We start from the raw sequence: 21,699 nt of genomic DNA, 5'->3' as shown, positions 1-21,699 counted from the left end.
ATTTTCTACACATTTTGAACTTGTGAAATGGGACATTCTGCAATATGAATATGATTACTTTTAGTACTTTAAGTACATTTTGATGCCGATACTTTTGTACTTTTACTCAAGTACATTTTCAATTCCGTACTTTTACTTTCCACCACTGCATATATATGCCCAATGCCCATATACAGTATATGCCCACATATGGGAATATCGGACGGATCAGCGATGTGATTGCGTTAGCTGCCTGAACGGCAAAATAGGGCTTATGTGATTGATTAACCTGCAGGAATCCAAACCAACTGATTTAAGATGCGTGTACGTGTTTCCAGGTGATGATGGGAAGGCTAATATTGAGGTGATCATTCTGGTGTGCACCGGAGCGGCGGCCATGTTTCTGTGGCTCATGCTCATCCTCTTCATCCGCAAGCTGAGGAAGGTAAGAGCCCATGATGCTGCGTCAAATCTTAATTTGGATTCATATTGTAAACAAGGCCTGTCCCCAGGCTTCCTAGGTTAATACTACTTCCGGTAGACTGGAAATGTGGCTTTTCAAAATAAGAAAAAATGCTGGCGTGAAGTAGATCCTAATTTTTCAATAAATGCTAGCGCTGTAAGTGTTAAGGGTTTTTGATTGACTGATTGAAGTATTTATTAACAGTTTGCAGAATTACAGTACATTTCAAGCACAACTCTGTTAACTGTGGACGACACCATAAAGCATTGCACTTGTTTACAATAGGGTCCACCATTTTCAATTCATCAGGACATTTAGAGACGTACAAATATACACTTCTATATAACCAAATACAGGAAATCCTCATAAAAGAGGGGGGGGTCAGATTTTCCCACCTTGGGGTGGGCTATGGCTGCCTCGGGTGTCGCAGTGGTCGCAGAGTATTTGCACACCTCCGCAGAGTCTGGGGTTCGAATCCACCACAGAGCATCCGGCTGCATTGTGGAGCGTATAATAAGAACACAACTGGCTCATGTTCGGGGGAGCGAAGCTGGGCGGGGAGGGTGATATTTGTCACTTCACGTTGTCCTTAGGGCTCTCCACAATGTCCTCCTGGTGGGGGCTCCTCACTGACAGGTGAGTCAGAAGGTGAAGCAGCAGTAACAACACAGCAATGTTTGTGGGGGTGAATCAATTGGCATAACGTCTAAATTGGGGAGAAAAAAAGCGGTACAAATAATAATAATAATAATAATAAAGTACTTATAGTTGCGTGCCGCGCCACTCAATCTATGTGTACAATACATCGGCTAAATATAAACCAGGCGTCACATTATGAGCCCTTTCTAATATGATGTTTCCGAGATTTTTGCCGGAGCCAGTTTAAGGACCTTGAGCTGCTTGCACAGATGGCGTAGATTAGAATGTGAAACACTGACTCATTGCTCTTGCAAAATGCAGCTTTTAAGGGAGGATAAATTTAGCCCACATTCATGGTTTCGTCACAAGTGGAACATGCTTTTCACATTTACACCAAGTATATTTGTGATTTTCTTTACATTCATTTGGGCCAAATGTAAAGGCCAATTCATTATGATTTGGTTACAGAGCCAGTTTATTTGTTTCGTAGTTTGATCATATGTAACTCCGTACTTGAGCAGTCTTTTCAAAAGATGCTTTTTACTCTAAATCACGTAATAATTTGGATGTCTACTGTCCTCCTACTTGAGTCGTTATTAATTTAAACTAAGTATCAAAATGTTAACTATGAGTGGTGAATACTTTTGGCTGCTCTACCCACCTCTGCAGATAAGGGAAAGGTGCTGAGCTGGCGTTTATACATTCTGTACAGCCCTGAATGAGAACATACGGTATGCCACATGGACATCAGACATCAGTGGGAAGAACATTTTGGGGATCCCAAACAACTCAAATAAAGTCATTGCGAGTGCATCATTTTGGATTTTGGAACATTACATTTGTCTGTGGTTGCCCATGATCTAAAAATGAAACAGGAAATGCAGAAGTTCTATTGATGTCCTTGTTCTGTGACACAGTATGCATATATCATCAAGGTTGGGTAGAAACCTAGTCCAAAACAGTTAGTTTTGGACCGTATTATTACACAAGCTCTTGTTTCATTAGTTACAAAAATATGTATAAAACCTGCAGACGTAACCACTTTCAACCTGGCGTGCCTATTTAGGGCATGTCATTGCCGGTGAAATGTTATGCGAAGAAATATGGCATTAATAAAAATAGAAAAAAACAAGACAATATTTCTGCCCGACAGAGACATAACATTTTGTTATTCTATCCCCCCCCCCCCCCCCCCCCCCCCCTTCTTATTCACTCCTTCCACCACTGCAGCAGCCAGCACACTATAAGATGGGTCCTTCCATCATCATTGATCCGGATGAGTGTCCACTAGATGAGCAGTGTGAGCTTCTGCAGTACGATGCCAGCAAGTGGGAGTTCCCCCGCGATCGCCTGAGACTAGGTGAGCACTGCACACAGCTAGGGGTCATCCATCCATGTGTCCTTACCTGAGACTAGGTGAGCACTGCACACAGCTAGGGGTCATCCATCCATGTGTCCTTACCTGAGACTAGGTGAGCACTGCACACAGCTAGGGGTCATCCATCCATGTGTCCGTACCTGAGACTAGGTGAGCACTGCACACAGCTAGGGGTCATCCATCCATGTGTCCTTACCTGAGACTAGGTGAGCACTGCACACAGCTAGGGGTCATCCATCCATGTGTCCTTACCTGAGACTAGGTGAGCACTGCACACAGCTAGGGGTCATCCATCCATGTGTCCGTACCTGAGACTAGGTGAGCACTGCACACAGCTAGGGGTCATCCATCCATGTGTCCGTACCTGAGACTAGGTAAGCACTGCACACAGCTAGGGGTCATCCATCCATGTGTCCTTACCTGAGACTAGGTGAGCACTGCACACAGCTAGGGGTCATCCATCCATGTGTCCTTACCTGAGACTAGGTGAGCACTGCACACAGCTAGGGGTCATCCATCCATGTGTCCGTACCTGAGACTAGGTGAGCACTGCACACAGCTAGGGGTCATCCATCCATGTGTCCGTACCTGAGACTAGGTAAGCACTGCACACAGCTAGGGGTCATCCATCCATGTGTCCGTACCTGAGACTAGGTGAGCACTGCACACAGCTAGGGGTCATCCATCCATGTGTCCTTACCTGAGACTAGGTGAGCACTGCACACAGCTAGGGGTCATCCATCCATGTGTCCGTACCTGAGACTAGGTGAGCACTGCACACAGCTAGGGGTCATCCATCCATGTGTCCGTACCTGAGACTAGGTAAGCACTGCACACAGCTAGGGGTCATCCATCCATGTGTCCGTACCTGAGACTAGGTGAGCACTGCACACAGCTAGGGGTCATCCATCCATGTGTCCGTACCTGAGACTAGGGGAGCAGTGCACACAGCTAGGGGTCATCCATTCATGTGTCCGTACCTGAGACTAGGTGAGCACTGCACACAGCTAGGGGTCATCCATCCATGTGTCCGTACCTGAGACTAGGGGAGCAGTGCACACAGCTAGGGGTCATCCATTCATGTGTCCGTACCTGAGACTAGGTGAGCACTGCACACAGCTAGGGGTCATCCATCCATGTGTCCGTACCTGAGACTAGGTAAGCACTGCACACAGCTAGGGGTCATCCATCCATGTGTCCGTACCTGAGACTAGGTGAGCACTGCACACAGCTAGGGGTCATCCATCCATGTGTCCGTACCTGAGACTAGGGGAGCAGTGAGCACTGCACACAGCTAGGGGTCATCCATCCATGTGTCCGTACCTGAGACTAGGGGAGCAGTGAGCACTGCACACAGGGGTCATTTCCGTGGAAAAGTTTAGATTTAGACCATTATAATGTTCTTATTTTTATCATAAGACCCAATTACTGAACATCAGTCTCCAGATTTTCTTCTGATAATGTATGACACTGATTTATTATGACACTTTGTATGGCACATTAGCAGTCCACTGGTACAGTGTTGAGTTCTTAAACGTTTCATTTTATAATGCCGATTTACATGCTCAGAGCGCCTCGCATTGCGAGCCGTGGTGAACGGATATTTTCTATACGTTTGCCTCTTGCTCAGGTTACAATTTGGCCAATGTTTACTATTTCATTATAGTATAGTTGGTTACAGTGGCGTGCACAGACATTTAGAGGGGCAGGTGCTCAAGTGTAAAAAGGGCACCATGTGCAACCGGCCGGTTGCCACTGTGAGATTTATGGATTTTGGGGCATAAATAAATAAAATAATAATTATATTAGAAGCTTTTATTTTATTTTAAAGGGCACATTGCTGTCCAGAGGGCAAGGGCAGGCAGGTGGTGCTCTAGCACCCCCTAGTGTATATCTGTGCACGCCACTGGTTGGTTAGGTGCTTTTGACGTAGTCTTATTTCTTTTATTTTAAAGTTTAAAAAGATTGTTAAATTGTCACTTTAGAAATGTGCAGATACCCTGTATACACTTATGCTGTATGTTGTTTTGTTTACTGTTGAGGTGAGAAAACAATGTTTCACATTGAGCTAATCATCTGGGGATCCCCCAAAAGTACCCAAACGGTTGAGAGCCACTGAGATACACCTCCGTTCAGTCGTATGTGACAGAGGGGTGTCAGCCGCCCTATGCAAAGTCGTTCTTTGCTCATACTTTGCAGTGACCTGCCGCTGTCATCCTTCGGTAATGGGATCATAAATTCCCCAGAGGAGCGGTTCATTGGTCAGAAGAACACCAGCAGGTTGTTTTAATTACAGAGCTATAACCCGGACTGACAGGGAATGCAGTGTGATTTACAGTACCGCCCCCGGGGGCACAGGACTCCCATGGAGATCCCATCGAAACTAACATGCTCCTCTTTACTTTGTCCAGGCAAAACTCTGGGCCACGGAGCCTTCGGAAAGGTAGTGGAGGCCTCCGCCTTCGGGATCGACAAGCTCTCTACGTGCAAGACGGTCGCTGTTAAAATGCTGAAAGGTACGGTACCAATAATATTTCAAATTTCGTTTTTAGAGCAACCATTAAGCTGAATGTCATGCCCCTAATCTCTGTCCACATTTCATCTCTCTCTCTGTTATCACTGTCAATAAAGGCTTAAAATGCCCCCTCAAAATTAGAGAATAATGATTTTGAAGAATGTCCCATGGTACTTTTTCATCAAACCTCTGTTTGCTCTCATTATTCATATCTGTATATCATCCCAGAGATGTGAATGAGCAACGTCCACCTCTCTCAAACACATGGACCCGTGTTAACAACACAACACTAGGCAGATGAATAACAACTCGCCTTGTCCTTTTCAGCAGAGGATTTAGTTCTGCACATGATAGACGCATATGCTAGCAAGAGCAGCACATGTGCCTGCAATTAATGTGTGCTTGGAGTAAATGGTTCAAAGCGAGGCACGCGGTGGCTGGTTCTGACAGAGTACATACACGATGAAGTAGAGGTCAAGTCTTTGCCTTCCCTGATGAGAAGATGAGCGCGTGCAGAATCAGATATGATATTCCTCAGATTGACCAAGATCTGCAGCTGATGGCTCGTTCCAAAAGTGGAAAAAAAGTTATAAATTGAGCAATAACAAACGTATCAATGTCCAATTTTGTCCATACGTTTGGACAAGTGATCCCCTGCAGCTGGCCTCGATTTTTCTGCAGAAGCATTGACAGCCACATTACAAAAGCTTTCACAACATTCACAACAAATGGTAAAAATGGAAACAATAAGCTAAAAGACAGTGAAGCACATGACATACCCCCCCCCCCCTCATCCCCAGTGATGACTGAGGTTCATGAGATCACATTGCTTTCATTATTGTAGAAGCAAATGGTGTACAACTAGTGACTAGTGAGTGACCCATAAGTACCCTCTGGTGGTGTACGGATGAGGAAGTAACTCTGTATGGATGAGGAAGGAAGTCTACAGGTTAAATGCATCTATCACTCACTGCCTTCATCAGCCTTCACTGCCTTCACTGCCTCGACATAACTCAGCAGAGAAAAGACGGCTTTCTTCAGACATAATGGAAAGCAGCAGGCGTACATGTATGTCCATATTGATCATGGCTCCCTAATCACAATGTCCCTGCTTTGACAGGGAAATTTTAAAAATGTCTTCTAAATCATGACTGAAATACCTATGTTTCTATGTCAGTGGTGCACAATATTTCATGTCAAGGACCCCAAAAATTATATGTATTTGGTCGCCGACCACCATCTGAAATTATGTTGTTCCAGGGACCTCCCAGAAGCAAAGATTTGAGTTAAAGACGTTCGCTCTGAAAGAATATATATTCAAAGATTTGCACCAAATTTTCACGATTTTTCAAGTGCCACGCTATGAGCTTGTAGATCTGCTATTTTTCAATAGCTAAAGCATAACATGGGTTAAGCCATTTTGCACAAATGTGACTGGGTGACATCATCTCATATAGCAAATGCGATGAACTCATTATGGGTTATGCATGCTAAAAGGTGAAAATGTTTGACAAATAAATATATATTGCCTTAAGCAGCAGCACTAATGCATTATGTTTTAGTGGTCTCTGGTGCTCATAGTGCTCACAACTCGGATACGAGTGAAAAGAGAAAAGTTTACGTTCTATTCTTTAGAAATGTGCACCATTATTCAAATATGAATTCCATATGAGCGTCCTCTACTTTTAAGATGCTGTGTAATATAAAGCTTGTTCTTTTGTGTATGAGAAAGTGTGTTTCTCATGTTAACTAATTTCCCTCCATACCATTATCTTTGCACACAATCTGTATCACGTTTTCGTGCAGGATTAACTTATTTTGCTGAATGGAAAACGTCTCTAAGCTATCCTAAATCTCTACTTACAGTATGCGCGAGTTGAAATCTGTTCCTTATTTTCCTTATTTTCTAAACGTTCCGTACGCGAGCATATAGCTCTGAGTGATCCTTTAAACAAAACAAAAGGGCTTAGAGATGAATATCAGATTGAATCAAAAACTACATATATATGTCAGATTTTGTGGAGAGTTAAAATGACATACTAACCGCTGCTGCGCTAAGGAGTGTGTTTTCCATTATGTCACCGTGTGTTGTGTGTCTCTGCGTTATAACAGGGGGAGCTACCACTAATGAGCGGAAAGCCTTGATGTCGGAGTTGAAGATTCTAATCCACATTGGCCATCACCTGAATGTGGTCAACCTTCTGGGAGCTTGTACCAAGCCTGGAGGTGGGTTAGACCAGGGGGGGGGGGGGGGGGGTCGCCAAATTATTTAAAAAACAAAAACAAAACCCCCCCTTTTTTTCTTTTGTTTTGCAACTGAATGGCTGGAAAATGGAAATGAAGTGTTTACATATAGTACACATAGTGCATGCATACACCTTCCCTAATGATTATATCTGGTTTCAGTAATTTTTTTAATGGTGTATTTTCTCTATTATTAAGGTTATTGTAGCAGTCAATTTATATTGGGGGTCGGGAGGGGGCGGAGCGGGGGTACCGAGACATTGCCAAAGCATTTCCGGGGGTCCTCGGACAAAAACGTTGAGAACCACTGGGTTAGACCTCGACTAGGATCTCACTTACGCAGGAAATGTTGATATTTAATGTGCATGTCTTTAATATTCATGCTTAGTTAGACAAGTTATTTATAGTTTTTCTTTTATATGACACACACACACAGGTCCATTGATGATGATTGTGGAGTACTGCAAGTACGGCAACTTGTCCAACTACTTGAGAAGCAAGCGAGCTGATTTCGTCGTCTACAAGGTTTGCCTTTCCTTTATCCTACCGTGTGATGCCTGAACAGTGAACATTTGAACGGCTGTGTGGGGAAACAACAAGGCCGGCCGGGTGCAGTGAAACTCTCTCTTATGGCCAGGGGTCATCATCTTGTGGTGGACATTTTTGTCAAAATCCTATTTTTGCCACGGACGTACAAAATGAGTAGACTAACACATAACTATCCCTAAATAAATAACCATTAGGTCTGTGGTCTGTGATTTATGGGTGTCCTTGCAAGTAAAACGTTAGAGAACCAATGTCCTAGTGAAGTCCATACATAGGGCTGTATTTTGCGTGTCTTAAGTACCAGGTCTTATTCCCTAACTTGAGTAAACTAAAGACCTGGAGGCGTGATCAATGCCATTTGGCTATTCTGAGTGGCCAAAGAGCATTGATCACGCCTCCAGTTCTTTAGTTTACTCAAGTTAGGAAATAAGACCTGGTACTTAAGACACGCAAAATACAGCCCATAGAGTCATAGTAAATCAGTGGCATGCATATTCTGAGGAGAGTCTGTCTGGAGAGTGGAGACTGACATTCTGTAATTGGTTCTCCTAATCAAAATAAGAAGATTATAATGTTACATGAAAAACAAAAACAATCTCAAATTTGCCACAGACTAGGCCAAGTCTTGACACGGACAGACACATCTATGTACGGACACGTCTATGTACGGACACATTGATGCTGGCTCACATCTCATTGACCGTGATATATTGTGTGTGTGCGTGCGTTGCGGCGGACAGAGCCAGGACGGCAAGGCGGTGTCGTCAGGGTCGGGCTGTGAACTCAGCGAGCTGATGAAGCGCCGCCTGGAGAGCGTGGCGAGCACCGGAAGCTCCGCCTCCTCGGGCTTCATCGAAGACAAGAGCTACTGTGACTCTGAGGAAGAGGACGAAGGTAAAGATAAGAGCTATGGTGACTCTGAGGCAGTGTTAAATGGTTTCCTATTCAAAAGAGTAAGGTCATATTCACACCAGAAAGCTTTACTGCGATTAAAACGAATCCTGCTGCACATTGTTCGGAAAGTGTGCTTCGTTTGGCAGGTGTGAAGCCTCATTCGAATCCTAATGCGCATCAAAGAACCGCATTCTACTCCGACCAAAAAACGGGGGGTTTCGCTTCGCTTCCAATCGCACTTGATTTCGATTCGGTGCAGGTGGGAAATTGGGAATGCAATCTGCAGCAAATAAAAGGAAGTGAACCAAACAGAAACAATGTGGCGGATGAAATACAGGAGAGATACCGGCTGTATATTACGCAGAGCAAGCTCCACAAAGCAGCCCTCAGCGATATATGGTCAGACGAACGCATTAATCAAATGCTCAAAGAAACACATAAAAACACTGCAGTGTATATATGTGTGTATATATATATATATATATTTAGCGAGAAAATGGAGGCAATTGGGTACCAGCGCACATTTGCGTTTGCATTTGTGTTTGCGCTCGTAGTACAGATCTACAGCCTACTGATAGCCTAATAAAACATTAATCCGAGGTTGTGCTAAGAGTAGTAAACATGGTCCGTGCGTTAGTACACAGCCTGGAGTGAGGCTATAGACTACAGACATGGAGGGCTATCACTTCCAGGTTGGGCCCAAGGACTATTGAAAGAGGACGGGAAGCGAAGACCATACGGTGGACTCCATGTTGCTCCCTGGAAGGGAAGAAACATGTGCAGTTGAGACCAAGGAAGCTGAACTGTGTTGGCTGCATATAATATAGGCCATTGCGCATATGTTTCTTTCCTTCCAGGGAGCAAAATGGAGTCCACCGTACGGTCTTCGCTGCCCCCTTTGTAATGTAAGGACATAGGTGGAGGTCATTGTTTCTTGCCTAACAATGTAATGTAGAGTGTAGAGTGGTAATGAAGTGTTTGTCCCCGTTTAGCCTATATAGCTCAGACCCACCCTGGACAACCATGGTACTTTTTAGGCACTCATTTAGTACCACTGTGACACCACCACTCAGCCCAATTCCTGGCAGTGGAAACGGTGGCACATGTAGGTGGTGTGTGTGGGGTAGAGTGGTGAGGCCATGGCAGTGGAAATCGGGCTTGATACCAATACTTTTGCACTTTTACTCAAGTAAATTTTGAATTCCGTACTTTTACTTGTAACGGAGCATTTCTGCATTGCAGTATTGATACTTACACATGATTAAAAAACAATTGAGTACTTTTCCCACCACTGCTCTCTCCTGCAGCCCTCCTCCCCTTGTCTCCCCCTTCCCCCGCTCACCTCCGTCTCACCCATCCTTGCACAGGAATTAAGCCCCCCCACCCCAGCCCACCCCACCCCATTGTTTTCTGGCCCAAGTCCGATGGGAGGTTTCCTCCTCCTGTTGGTGCAGCCAGCAGTAGCAGGAGCCACTGTCACCCCACGGAGTCTGGTGGAGTCGTGGAGGCCTCTGTCTATTTCCTGCCTCCTGACCTGAGTGTTTGTCTGCTCCAAAGCACTGAGCACTGAGCCCGGGCCGGCCACGTTGTCCCCGTCGTGTTATTTCTGGTTTGATTGGCTGTTTACTCAGGTGTTGCCAGAGTGGAAGGACTCCCCGCCTTGAGTCGTTCCTTTTATTTCAGACCCCCGGCCGGCCCGGACCCGGCCCGTGATCTTGCACGCCTCGGTCTCACACACCCAACATCTGAAAAATTAGGAGGAATATTTTTTTTTCCTTCTTCTTTTATGTCCAGTGAGCAAAGGATGTTTTCAAGACAGGAGAGTGTAGGTGGGACACACACCTACGTGACAAAGTGCATGTCGGCGATGGCGTGGCGCTCTGTTTCCCAAACCATCTTTGGGTCGCGGTCAAAAATGAATCGCAACTATTACAAAAACTTTTCATCAAATAACTAAATACTATCAAAAGGATTTTATAAACAAAACTAGAAAAAGTGCCCTTCTGGGCACAGGTCTCCACCAGGTTATCCACAGATCCGTGCAGTTAGAGGTAAAAACACTTTTGGGCCAGTTATAGCGCCACCTTGAGGCTGAGTTGAAATTGTTCATGTGGCATTTCGTCCTCGGCCTAGTGGGAATGTGCGTGCACAATTTCACGGAAATCACGCGATGTGTTCATGATTTGCAGCATTTTGTTTGAAACTGAGCACTCCTGTGAACTTTGGAAGCCAATCTTAACCAATCAGGATGGAGTCTGAGAAATCTGAAAGACCCGTTTCGTTGAATGGCTCTAGAGAGACTGTGTACTAATTTGCGTGATGTTTGGACAAAATCTGTAGGTGTACTGTGAAAAAACTTGTTTTGCACAAAGCGGCCTCCTGGTGGCGCTATAACAGGCCGTTCTGGAAAGTTTGGGGCAGAGGTTCATGGTTGGCATCCAGGGAGTGTGTGTGCAAAATTTGGCATCGACCGGGTTAACGGTGGCTGAGATTAGCTGGTCACGGACGGACGGACGGACACACGGACACACGGACGGACGGACGGAGTGCAAAACATACTCTCCCCATGCCTTCGGCTGGTGGAGACAATAAGATAAATATTGAAATAATTTACTTAAAGAAATGTTTTAGAAGTAGTGCAAATAGCAGATCTACTGTAAAGCTCATACCCGCAAGCTTGTAGATGTGCTATTTTCACTAGTTTGGGTCCCGGGCAAATGTTAATTTCTCTTTTAGGAGGTCTCGACCTAAGAAGTTGGGGAACCAGTGGTGTAGTGTATTCAGGCATTTATCTTGGAGGCTTGCAGAGACATTTATAAGGGAACCCTTTGTCCAAGCATTTACAGATACATTAGTTTGTGTACTCTGGTTTAAATGCATGAATCGTCGTGTGTGAAAAACTTTCTCAAAAACAGTTTCTTCTTTCTTTCTTTTTTTCTCAGAGCACGAGGACCTGTATAAGAGAGTGCTGACATTGGAGGATTTGATTTGCTACAGTTTTCAAGTTGCAAAAGGCATGGAGTTCTTGGCTTCACGCAAGGTAAGCACGTGGCCTAGTGGTCCATGCCAGTGCCACATATAGGCTCTGGCCTGACAGCGGTGTCGCGTCACTCGCATGTTCGAGTCCCGTTCATGACGACCTTTGCTACATGTCTCTCCCCTTCTCTCTCTCCCTCTTTCCTGTCAATCTCCACTTGAAACAATATCATTAAAGACAGAAAAGCCAAAAACAAATCTTTAAAAGAAAATCACACCCGTGTGAACTGAGCCGGTTCCGGCGAGCCGCCCCACGTCCGAAACGGTCGAGAAGTTACTGTGTGGGGGAATTAGCAGACCCCCCCCCCCCCCCCCCCCACCCCCACTCATAAGATTGGGGAGACCGACCGGATACCGGTGATTAATGTTTGAAGCTATTGTTCTTAAATAAGCCATTTGAGAAAATAGGATAACCTGGATATGGAAGACATCCGATCTATTCTGATAACTCTGATGGCTGCACCATGTGTTACTCACATGCAGTGGTGCAGAAAAAAGTACTCTTTTTTAGTACTTTTTTACTTAAGTAATACTGCAATGTAGAAATACAAGTAAATGTCCGGAATTCAAGATTTACTTGAGAAAAAGTACATTATTATTGTAATCAAAATGTACTTAAAGTAACCAAAAGTAGAAAGTACTCATTATACAGAATGTCCCATTTCCCTCAAGTTTTCAAATGTACAATATACAATCTTTTAAAAATAGCAGATCTACGAGCCCACGAAGAGTAGCACCACGACGCATTGTAAGCTTGTAGATCGGCTATTTTCAAATGGCCGAAATGTATATAGGGCTTAAGTGGTTAATGTACGTTTTGTAATAATAATAATAATCAAGATCTTAAAAGTAACTAGTAATTAAAGTTTTCAAATAATTGTCATGGAGAAAAAGTACAATATTTGCTACTCTGGAACCATGAACTTGAACATCATTGACTATTCACAAATCTACTCCCCCCCCCCCCCCCCCCCCCCCCTTCCCCTCATTAGTGCATCCACCGTGATTTGGCTGCGAGGAACATCCTGCTGTCTGAGAATAATGTTGTGAAGATATGTGACTTTGGACTCGCCAGAGACATCTACAAAGACCCGGACTATGTCCGCAAGGGAGACGTAAGTGTGTTTATTACGCGAGTCAGTGAAATATAGAGAGTATGCACATGCATGATTTTCCCATCAGGACACTCCCCCCCCCCCCCCATTGTTTAATGCAATCAGACAGGACTTTTCTGTTTGGATGAATGGGCTGTCAAGGCCAGAAAGTAGTTTTCCCGCATAACTTCCAGGTACGATGATGTCACGCGCATACCCTCTATTATCAATGGGGGGAAGACTCCGGTTGATTGTTAATTAACATCTCGCACAGACGGGAAAACATTTAGTTTTTCTCAATGTATTTTTATTGAGGCTCTGAAATTTCACACCTGTTCAATTGTAACATACAATGCATAATTATAGAACCATTACCATTTTTTCAAGTACCACAATACAACCAGACATTACATTAAAGAAAGAGACAAAACATTAATACAAATGTATTTATTTATTTTGACAGGGACAATGCTCATTAATCAACATTTTTCACATCCATGTAAATGGGCCAGAGTTAGCCATAAGCTAATTTACACCTGTAGTCCCTGAGCAGGCTCTTAAAAATGGTAGTAAAACTATACATACAAAAACACAGTACAATACATGGGAGACTCTAACATAAAATAATAATAATGACAAGACAAATGACTACACTAAAGTCTAAACTCTAAAGGGTCCACTGCATCTAGACTGGTTGGGAAAACTGATTTTAACTCCCATTACCGTCACTCAAGAGAACCTAACACTGAGCAATGCACGTCAATGTCATTCATGCAAGATATCTTGCTATTGCTGACTTGGCAAATGCAGAGAGGTTCTTGGAAATGTCCAACAAAAGTGTCACTTGTGTTTGTCAGAACACCGACCGGACGAAGAGCTCTTGATGAAAGTTCAGAAGAAATAGCAGCATGTCACACAACCCCAATCAGAAGGCACCTCAGATGTGACAGCAAAATGATTAATGATGAGTTTGTGATGAGCTACACAGATGTAAATGATATCTTACCTCGATATCATATCTGCACACAGGCTAGACTTCCCCTCAAATGGATGGCTCCAGAGGCCATCTTTGACAAGATCTACACAACCCAGAGTGACGTGTGGTCTTTTGGAGTTCTCATGTGGGAGATATTCTCTCTGGGTAAGTAGGAGCATTCGTCCACTGACCACACATTTGAACTCGGGTTTGAGTGGGTCTCAAATCTCATTCTATTATACAACCTCTCATAATAATCTGACTTAACAGTCAGATGAATGGCCATAATTAGTGTACATGGTATGGAGGAGATTCTAGGATTTCTATGGTCTAATTATTTGTATATCTTGGCGGAGATGTTGCATTCAATTGATGAACTGTCTGCGGCTAATCTCCCAAACTACTTTGTCAATTACAGTATGTCATATTTCTTGTGTAAGATGCCAGCAGGCCAATACTTTTCAACTTGGCCAATGACAACTTCATCATTTTTAAAAGTACTAATCGCAAAGCCATTTTCCCTCCAGTTTATGTCATAAATTAAAAAGTTTATTTTCTAATAATGTGCGGTTTTCCAATTGTTACAATTTACGTACATGTAGTCATAAAGCATAGCAGTTCAACCACTGGGCTTGTCTATTGAGGGGGTCAAATTGTGAGCTTGTAGATCGGCTATGTTTTTTTCTTTTTGCCATAGAGATTTGGTGCAGATGGAAAAAAGCGGCTCAAGTACAGTGGTAACTGGAGTGTGTTTGGCTAAGAATAGAGGGTTTAAGTGTTTAAAACGAGGATGTTCAGTGAGAAGAGGCTAGCTGGGTGCCCCCAGCCACAGAGCCTCACCAGATGTACTGGGTAATAACTGTCTTCCACTGCTGTGTAATTGTGCCTCTGGGACAAAGAAGGTTTGCATTGTCAGCTTGAGAAAGCTATTTTCATGCCGCTCGCGCGAAAACATTAGCGGAGTTTGACTGTGAATTTTAGAACACGGCAAGGGACATTAAGAAGAAAGAATACCTCCCATTTATTAGCCGTCTGTTTCTTTCCAGCTGGCAATGCAAACTGGCTGTATATCCGAGCAGCCCATCAATGTAAACGTTTACCCCCGCTGTGAAACCGCTGCAACCTTTTTTAGACGGCATTGTGTGGCGGTCCCATGACTCTCCAACCGCGGCACGGAGCTCACCACCGCCACACATCTCAGTTCTATAGCATGAGATATTAAGACGGCAGTAAAAAGTCAATGTTAAAAAGGAGAGAAGTCCATGCGGATCCAGTGGTGTGTGCACTGCATTGCTTTTGATGCATGGGGCCAGCGCATGAATCACTGCCATGCCATGTTGTCACTGACCGCACACTTCTTCAAGGCATAAAGACCACTGACATCACCCCTACGCCCTTTCTTTCTTTCTTTCTGTCATTCTTCCTCCTCCACTTTCTTTTAAGCACAAGACATTTACCATCACAGGAACACATATGGGTAGTGTTAAACTGGATCACAGAAACATAAATCAGCAAACAAGGAAACAAAATGACAAAGAAAAATGGCAAAAGAGCAAGTCTTGGAGCCCGATAATGTTCTGGGGTCAAAAGTGTACACTAGTTCAGGGGGGGGATTGGCATGTGAACCAAATGTGTGACCGTCCTATGAATATACTGTAAATGGTGCATTTATATAAAGAGGTTTTCAGAATATATATCAAAATATGCAGATAAGAGATCAAAGATGAAACAAACCCAAAAGGATCAAAGAAAATAAAATGCTCTGTGATGAAGAACAAAAGATGAGAGCACTTTCTATGACATTATGAAACATGGGGGCAGGATCTGTAGAATGCATGAGGAGGACGCTGGGACTCCTGGGAGATATTGTGTCAGGGATTTCAGCCAAGCACAAGATAATGTTTAATACATCAAGAAATGGAATGGAATGGATTGCATAGCATGGGTAATATTTTACTAAAAGCAGTTAGGATTAGATAGTATAGATATGAATTGGCTCAATACAGTACACGACTGCTTACAGTATGTCCAGAGGAAGAATTAGGAATCATGTTGATTTGTCAAAAACATTTATTGAAAACACTGCAGTGGTGGGCAATTATTTTCAAAACATCTACAATAGTTTCACTGGGGCGCATTTATATTAAATTATGATTATGTTTTTATTGGCAGATTTAAAATAAAGGTCCCCCAGACTAATCCATTTTTTTTAAAATTTGAAACTATACCCATAGTATGACTCATAAGATTTTGGTGATGGATAATACGGTATCTCTGAACAGCATTACTAAACTGAGTGCAGTGCAGTCATGCTCTGTGAGGCACAATGAATCATGCGATACTAGTTCACTTTTGATGGCTTTCCTCTCCCAGGTGCCTCTCCATACCCGGGCCTCCAAATCGATGAAGACTTTTGCTGTAGGCTGAAAGAAGGTACCAGGATGAGGGCTCCAGAATACTCTTCCTCCGAAATGTAAGGCTCCAGATCACCTACACTTTATTGTGTACTTATTATTACACTCTAGCAATATGAGTACTTTTACTTTTAGTACTTTAAGTCAATTTTGATACCGATACTTTTGTACTTTTACTCAAGTACAATTTCAATTCCGTACTTTAAGGCCTCACTCACACCTTCGCAACAGACTGATGTATGCTTGTTGTATACAAAGGGTGTGATACATCTTGCCCCAATGCATTTCCAATGGGAGTCTCATGGTTTGACACAACATTTGTGTTGTATGAGGGGGAGGGGGGCAGTCGAAACACAGCCGAAAGCCATACAACAGCTTGTAGTCCAAAATGTTTGCATCAAACCATGTGACTTCCATTGGAAATGCATTGGCCATGACACTTACATCTTGCTTACATCTAGCATGCATCAATGTTGTATGCTAGATCGAAAGGTGTGAGTGAGGCCTTACTTGTAACGAAATAGTTCTAAATTGCAGTATTGGTACTTTTACTTAAGTAAAACAATTGAGTATTTTTTCCACCACTGCCGGTGTCCTACATGGCCCCTGATTTATCTGACTAGAGACTAGCCTCGGAAACCCAGACGTTTTTCCAGGGAGGAAAAAGAAAGTCTGGGGCCGAGTCCACTTCAATACGGCATACAGTAGCGCAACTGTGGGAACACAGACCAAGAATGTAAAGTCAGCAACTGAGAGGAGGGCATCCTATCTGTTTTTTAAACCTCTGAATGGCCAGCAGCGCCTGATAAAAATCAACGGGTAATTGTCCCCCCTGAATGTTTGCAAAGGAAACATGAGCTTCTGATTGGCTCTGGGGTGGTGGGACTTGAACATCGTATTCATTTTCAGATTGACACGGACGGCCTCTGCCTTTTAAACTGAGCCCTACATTAAAGGCAGCGTTTTGGGGCAGAATGGACAGACCCCTTGTGAGGAGAGAGCCAGAAGCTGGATATGGTCTCTTCCCTGTTGGGCAGTGAGTGGCGGCTGTAAAAGAATACCTGTGGAGGAGTGGAGGGTCACCTCCTTTGGTAATAGTGCTGTCAGTCAGTCTATGGTGAAGCCCAAGACCCAGAGCAGCAGCACAGAGCAGGCGCTGTGTCTGTGCCGTCCAATACACACATCTCTCTGAGATTTTAAAAGCCTGCTCCCAATTTAAACCCGTGATCACACTTCCTGTAATCTACCCTTAAGCTTCTGTCTAATATTCTATAATAAGACTTACAGGATATACTTGGAATATGCAGGGTGGTTTTAATTTGAATATGGACCGTGTTGTCATGTTTTGAGACGATTAAGGCTGTATAACGTTAGCCTGGTTAATAAACCAGACTAATATCGCACGGACCGCGGGATATTAGTCTGGGGAGGCTCAGCTTGGATTTCATTTCCAGGGGGGCGGGTTGAAACATTTTCTCTTTGACGCAATTGGTCAGAGCTACTGTCAGTCAAAGGTCTCAAGCATTGAAAGTCACTGTACCTAAGCCCGCCCATATTGCATACCGTGTCCCGATTGGCCGCCCCATTTCTCTGGTGTAGGAAATGGGCGTACAATTGAGCCTCTCCAGACCGTAATCCGCCGGCAGGCAATTTCTTTTGCCAACGGCTGATTCGGTCTGGTTTATTAACCAGGCTAGTATAACGTTGCACAGAGAGTTCCAGATTCTTAAAGGACCTTGCGCCAAGCGGAGCCCAACGGAATTAATTTGTCAACCTTAAGCGAGGGAGACAGCACAGTTTGGTACGTGACCAGGAAAATCCGATCCAGAACTTAACGCAGTCTTCAAAAGTAAACAAGCGCAGATCCTGTCCCGTCGACCGCGGTGCCAAGAACCTCTCTCGCAGATCCTCTGCTACTCGCATGCCGCTTCAAAGCAGCACGTTGAGGGTGTGAAGATAGACATGCCAGATAACATACTTTCAACATGCTTAGGCCTCTGAAAGCTGCCTCTAATTACAAACCAAGATGAGAGCCGCTGACAACATTTTAACCACATGAACCCTAGCGTCTCTGTTATGAGACTTGTAGATGGGCTATTGTAGAGGGGGACAAGTGGAAGGACCATAGGGATGCGACGGTATGAAGATTACATGTCACGATTATCGTGGCAAAAATAATAGCGATTAACGATATTATCGCGGTATCCCAAAATATGCTTAACACTTTTGTTAAACCACTTGAACCCCCAGCATCCCTATTCTGGGGGGAAGGCTCTGCAAAAATAATTGCGCAACACGCTGTGAGCTTGTAGATCTTTTATTTTATATTTTTGCCAAATCAATTTGTGTAGTGTGGAATAAGAGCGTCTTTAACTTTATTACTGCCGCTAGGTGGCAGCATAAGCACACCTAACGAATGCCACCCGTCCGCTCTAACTCTACTATCCTTGTTTCCTTTCCGGGTTATTCAGTGAGGTGGGGGCTGTTGTTGTGAGCACAGTGATCGTTAGCTGTAGCTCAGACCCCTTATTTCTCTTTACAAACGGTTACATGTGCTCAGCGATGCGATACAAACTCCCAAATGATTTACGATCGTCGGGATGCGCGACGGCTCACCACGGACAGCGCTCGAAGCTTTAGAGATACAGCGCTTTGAAAATCCTGTTATAATGGAGGCTCAATGGAGCTGGATTTTAAAATCCCATAGCTGGTGGGGACGGAGTCTTTCCATACTAACCGGAGCAATGCTAAAAGGTAAATTGACGGTCGCCGCTTTCATATATGGAGTATACGTTGTCTACGAACATGTACGTAGATAGCACCTTTAGTACCTTAAGCTTTAGCTATATGATTATAATCGTAGAAAGCAGAGAAAAGGTTAAAGGTCTGTTTTATCAAGTACAGAGGGTTTAAGTGGGACTGAATTTGCAGCTCAACAAAAGCTAATTCCTCCTTATAAGACGGAGAACAATTTCACAATAAATTACAATCTTGTTTTTTGTAAATTTTCATCACGGTAAGCGATTATCGTCCCATCCCTACCATGCGCAGGGCCCCGGCGGAGCCCAGTCAACAGAGTACAATGGGGTTTAAGCGGTTCAATGGGATACAGAGCTAACATAATGCACCATTCAAAACAGGCATAAATCCTCTGGTCTCCCAGGTGTTTGTAAGCCTGGCTCCATACATACATACTGTCGTGAAACCTCGACCCTCACCCTGACCCCTATTACATGGATGCTGAACGGTGCATAGCAGGCGACGCTTTAGCTGTAAATCTGTGCCACCACTGCACCACCTCATCAGGAATGTGACCTGTTGATTGGCTGGAAGACCCCCCAGTGGCTTTTACCATCCATCTGGCCTGATGCATGGCAGAGGAATTTGAAGGATGCTTTCTCAACAGGCAGGAATGGAAGAAAAACATCGTACACACACACACACACACACACACACACACACACACACACACACACACACACACACACACACACACACACACACAGTCACACGCACTTCCCTTCCTGACCTTCTACACTTGCCCAACTACTGTCCACCTCCTATATGGGATCCTACAATGGCCCCACCACAGCCACAGCGTTATACTCCCTGAAGACTGGAAAGGGAGGCGATGGGGGCGTATGGGGGAGGGTTTGGGAAAGGGAGGCGATGGGGGCGTATGGGGGAGGGTTTGGGAAAGGGAGGCGATGGGGGCGTATGGGGGAGGGTTTGGGAAAGGGAGGCGATGGGGGCGTATGGGGGAGGGTTTGGGGGGCGATGGGGGCGTATGGGGGAGGGTTTGGGGGGCGATGGGGGCGTATGGGGGAGGGTTTGGGGGCCGTCAATTTATTCTCATTATGCGGCAGACAGGAAGCGTGTTTTAAACACTGATACGTTGAGGAGGTCTGCTATGATCATGCTCTGGACATCCTGTCACTGTGAGGAGCACTTCCACCTGGCCAAGGCTGCTCATTAGCAGGGGTGGAATGGAACTAAGTACATTTACTCAAGTACTGTACTTGAGTACCATTTTTTTTTGGTATTTTTACTAGTATTTCCAATTGTCTTCTACTTTCAGAGGCAAATATTATACTTTTACTTCACTATAATTATTTGAAAACCTTAGTTACTTATACCGGTAGTTACTTTTTGATTATTATTACAAAACATACATTACCCACTTAAGCCCTACTGTTTCACTGTGTGAATTTTGACAATTGGAAAATTGCAGATCTGCCATTTTAAAAAGATTAGATTTTATACTTTTTGAAAACTTGTGAAATGGGAGATTCTGCATACTTTATACTTTTGGTGCTTTTACTCAAGTAAGTTTGGATTACCCAGACTTTAGCTTGTAACAGGGTATTTTTACATTGCAGTATTGCTACTTTAATTTCACGCTATTGCCATAGATCTACGGCAATTAATAAATACCACGCTTGGCGCCATTGCCATAGATGTACAGCAATTGGTCTTTTATAGTGCTTATGATCTATCAAGTCATAATGCTACTTACATTAGCATTGGGTTGGTAGGTGATGTTGTCAATAGCAATGGGGCGTGCCATCTTGAATTTCGCATGCACTCGCGCCCACTCTATCTGTTTCTTTCGATCACCTTTATCTCCAATTCCTCGTCCCAGATTTCTGATCAAAACAAGGTTTATTCCACGGCTGATAGCCAACGCTGTAATCGTCGCGATCAGGCTTTCTCATTGTCGAGTGAAGTGGATGCGACAACACACACAGTGTAAGTAACATCCGGTCGCAGGTTTTGGCTCTACAAAATAAGGGTAAAACGGGGGGGAAATCCTGGCATGAATTACAGCGAATGTATTCATTAATCCTGGCGGGTAGAGGTTTTAAGTAAAACATTTGAATAATTTTTCCACCACCGCTCATTTACATGGGAATCACACTGCAGCCGCTCACTGGGCTTCCTGCAGCCCAACATGACAGCTCTGAAAGTCTCCTCGTCTTTAAGGTCTGGCTGAAGAGAAACACCAACGCCATCGGGCGGGGGTGAAGTCAATCCAGACTGTAATGGACCACCTGCTCCTTACTGTCATTTTCTCTAAAACTGAATTGACTGATTCTGGTACCAATGATGGAAACATAATGGGCTTAATGGGCACCTGGCTCTATTTCCGTAGTGTTCTGGATTTGGAGGAGGGGGTGGATGGTTTGGGGGGGGGGGGCCCTTGTTGCAGAAGAAACAGGATAGGGACGGGTTCCAATCACCAACATGCTGAGAGGGGTTTGATTTAAACGGGCCGGCAGCCGCAGCGGTGATCCGTTTCTGAATTCCTCCACGACGTGAGACATGAGGCCATTACAGGCCACTGCAATGGAAACTCGCGCAGCGGCTCTTTGAGTCTTCCCACATGGGCGGAGACGCTGACAGCTTGTCAGAGGCCTTGAGGAGGGCCTCGTGTGCACCTAACGTTCACACCGGCACCAGAAGGGAATCAGATACAGCCCTGGAGGCTCCGAATGTGTGGAAAATGGACAGCGGAATGTAT

General features: G+C 44.3%; 1 protein-coding gene across 2 annotated transcripts in view; it reads left to right on the top strand.

Annotated features, from left to right (window-relative positions):
- Window positions 1-21,699, top strand: part of kdrl (kinase insert domain receptor like) — a 73,742-nt gene that overhangs the window by 38,539 nt on the left and 13,504 nt on the right. For both annotated transcript variants that reach the window (XM_083785931.1, XM_083785930.1), the window contains exons 16-25: window positions 318-424; window positions 2,312-2,441; window positions 4,871-4,975; window positions 7,087-7,200; window positions 7,655-7,743; window positions 8,505-8,658; window positions 11,601-11,698; window positions 12,687-12,809; window positions 13,818-13,929; window positions 16,138-16,237. In XM_083785931.1, the coding sequence (XP_083642057.1) occupies window positions 318-424; window positions 2,312-2,441; window positions 4,871-4,975; window positions 7,087-7,200; window positions 7,655-7,743; window positions 8,505-8,658; window positions 11,601-11,698; window positions 12,687-12,809; window positions 13,818-13,929; window positions 16,138-16,237 (1,132 nt within the window). The remainder of the gene's footprint in view (window positions 1-317; window positions 425-2,311; window positions 2,442-4,870; window positions 4,976-7,086; window positions 7,201-7,654; window positions 7,744-8,504; window positions 8,659-11,600; window positions 11,699-12,686; window positions 12,810-13,817; window positions 13,930-16,137; window positions 16,238-21,699) is intronic.

Source organism: Protomyctophum parallelum (genome assembly GCF_964188405.1).
Source record: "Protomyctophum parallelum genome assembly, chromosome: 16".
NCBI lineage: Eukaryota > Metazoa > Chordata > Actinopteri > Myctophiformes > Myctophidae > Protomyctophum > Protomyctophum parallelum.
This window is presented reverse-complemented; position numbering and strand designations above follow the sequence as displayed.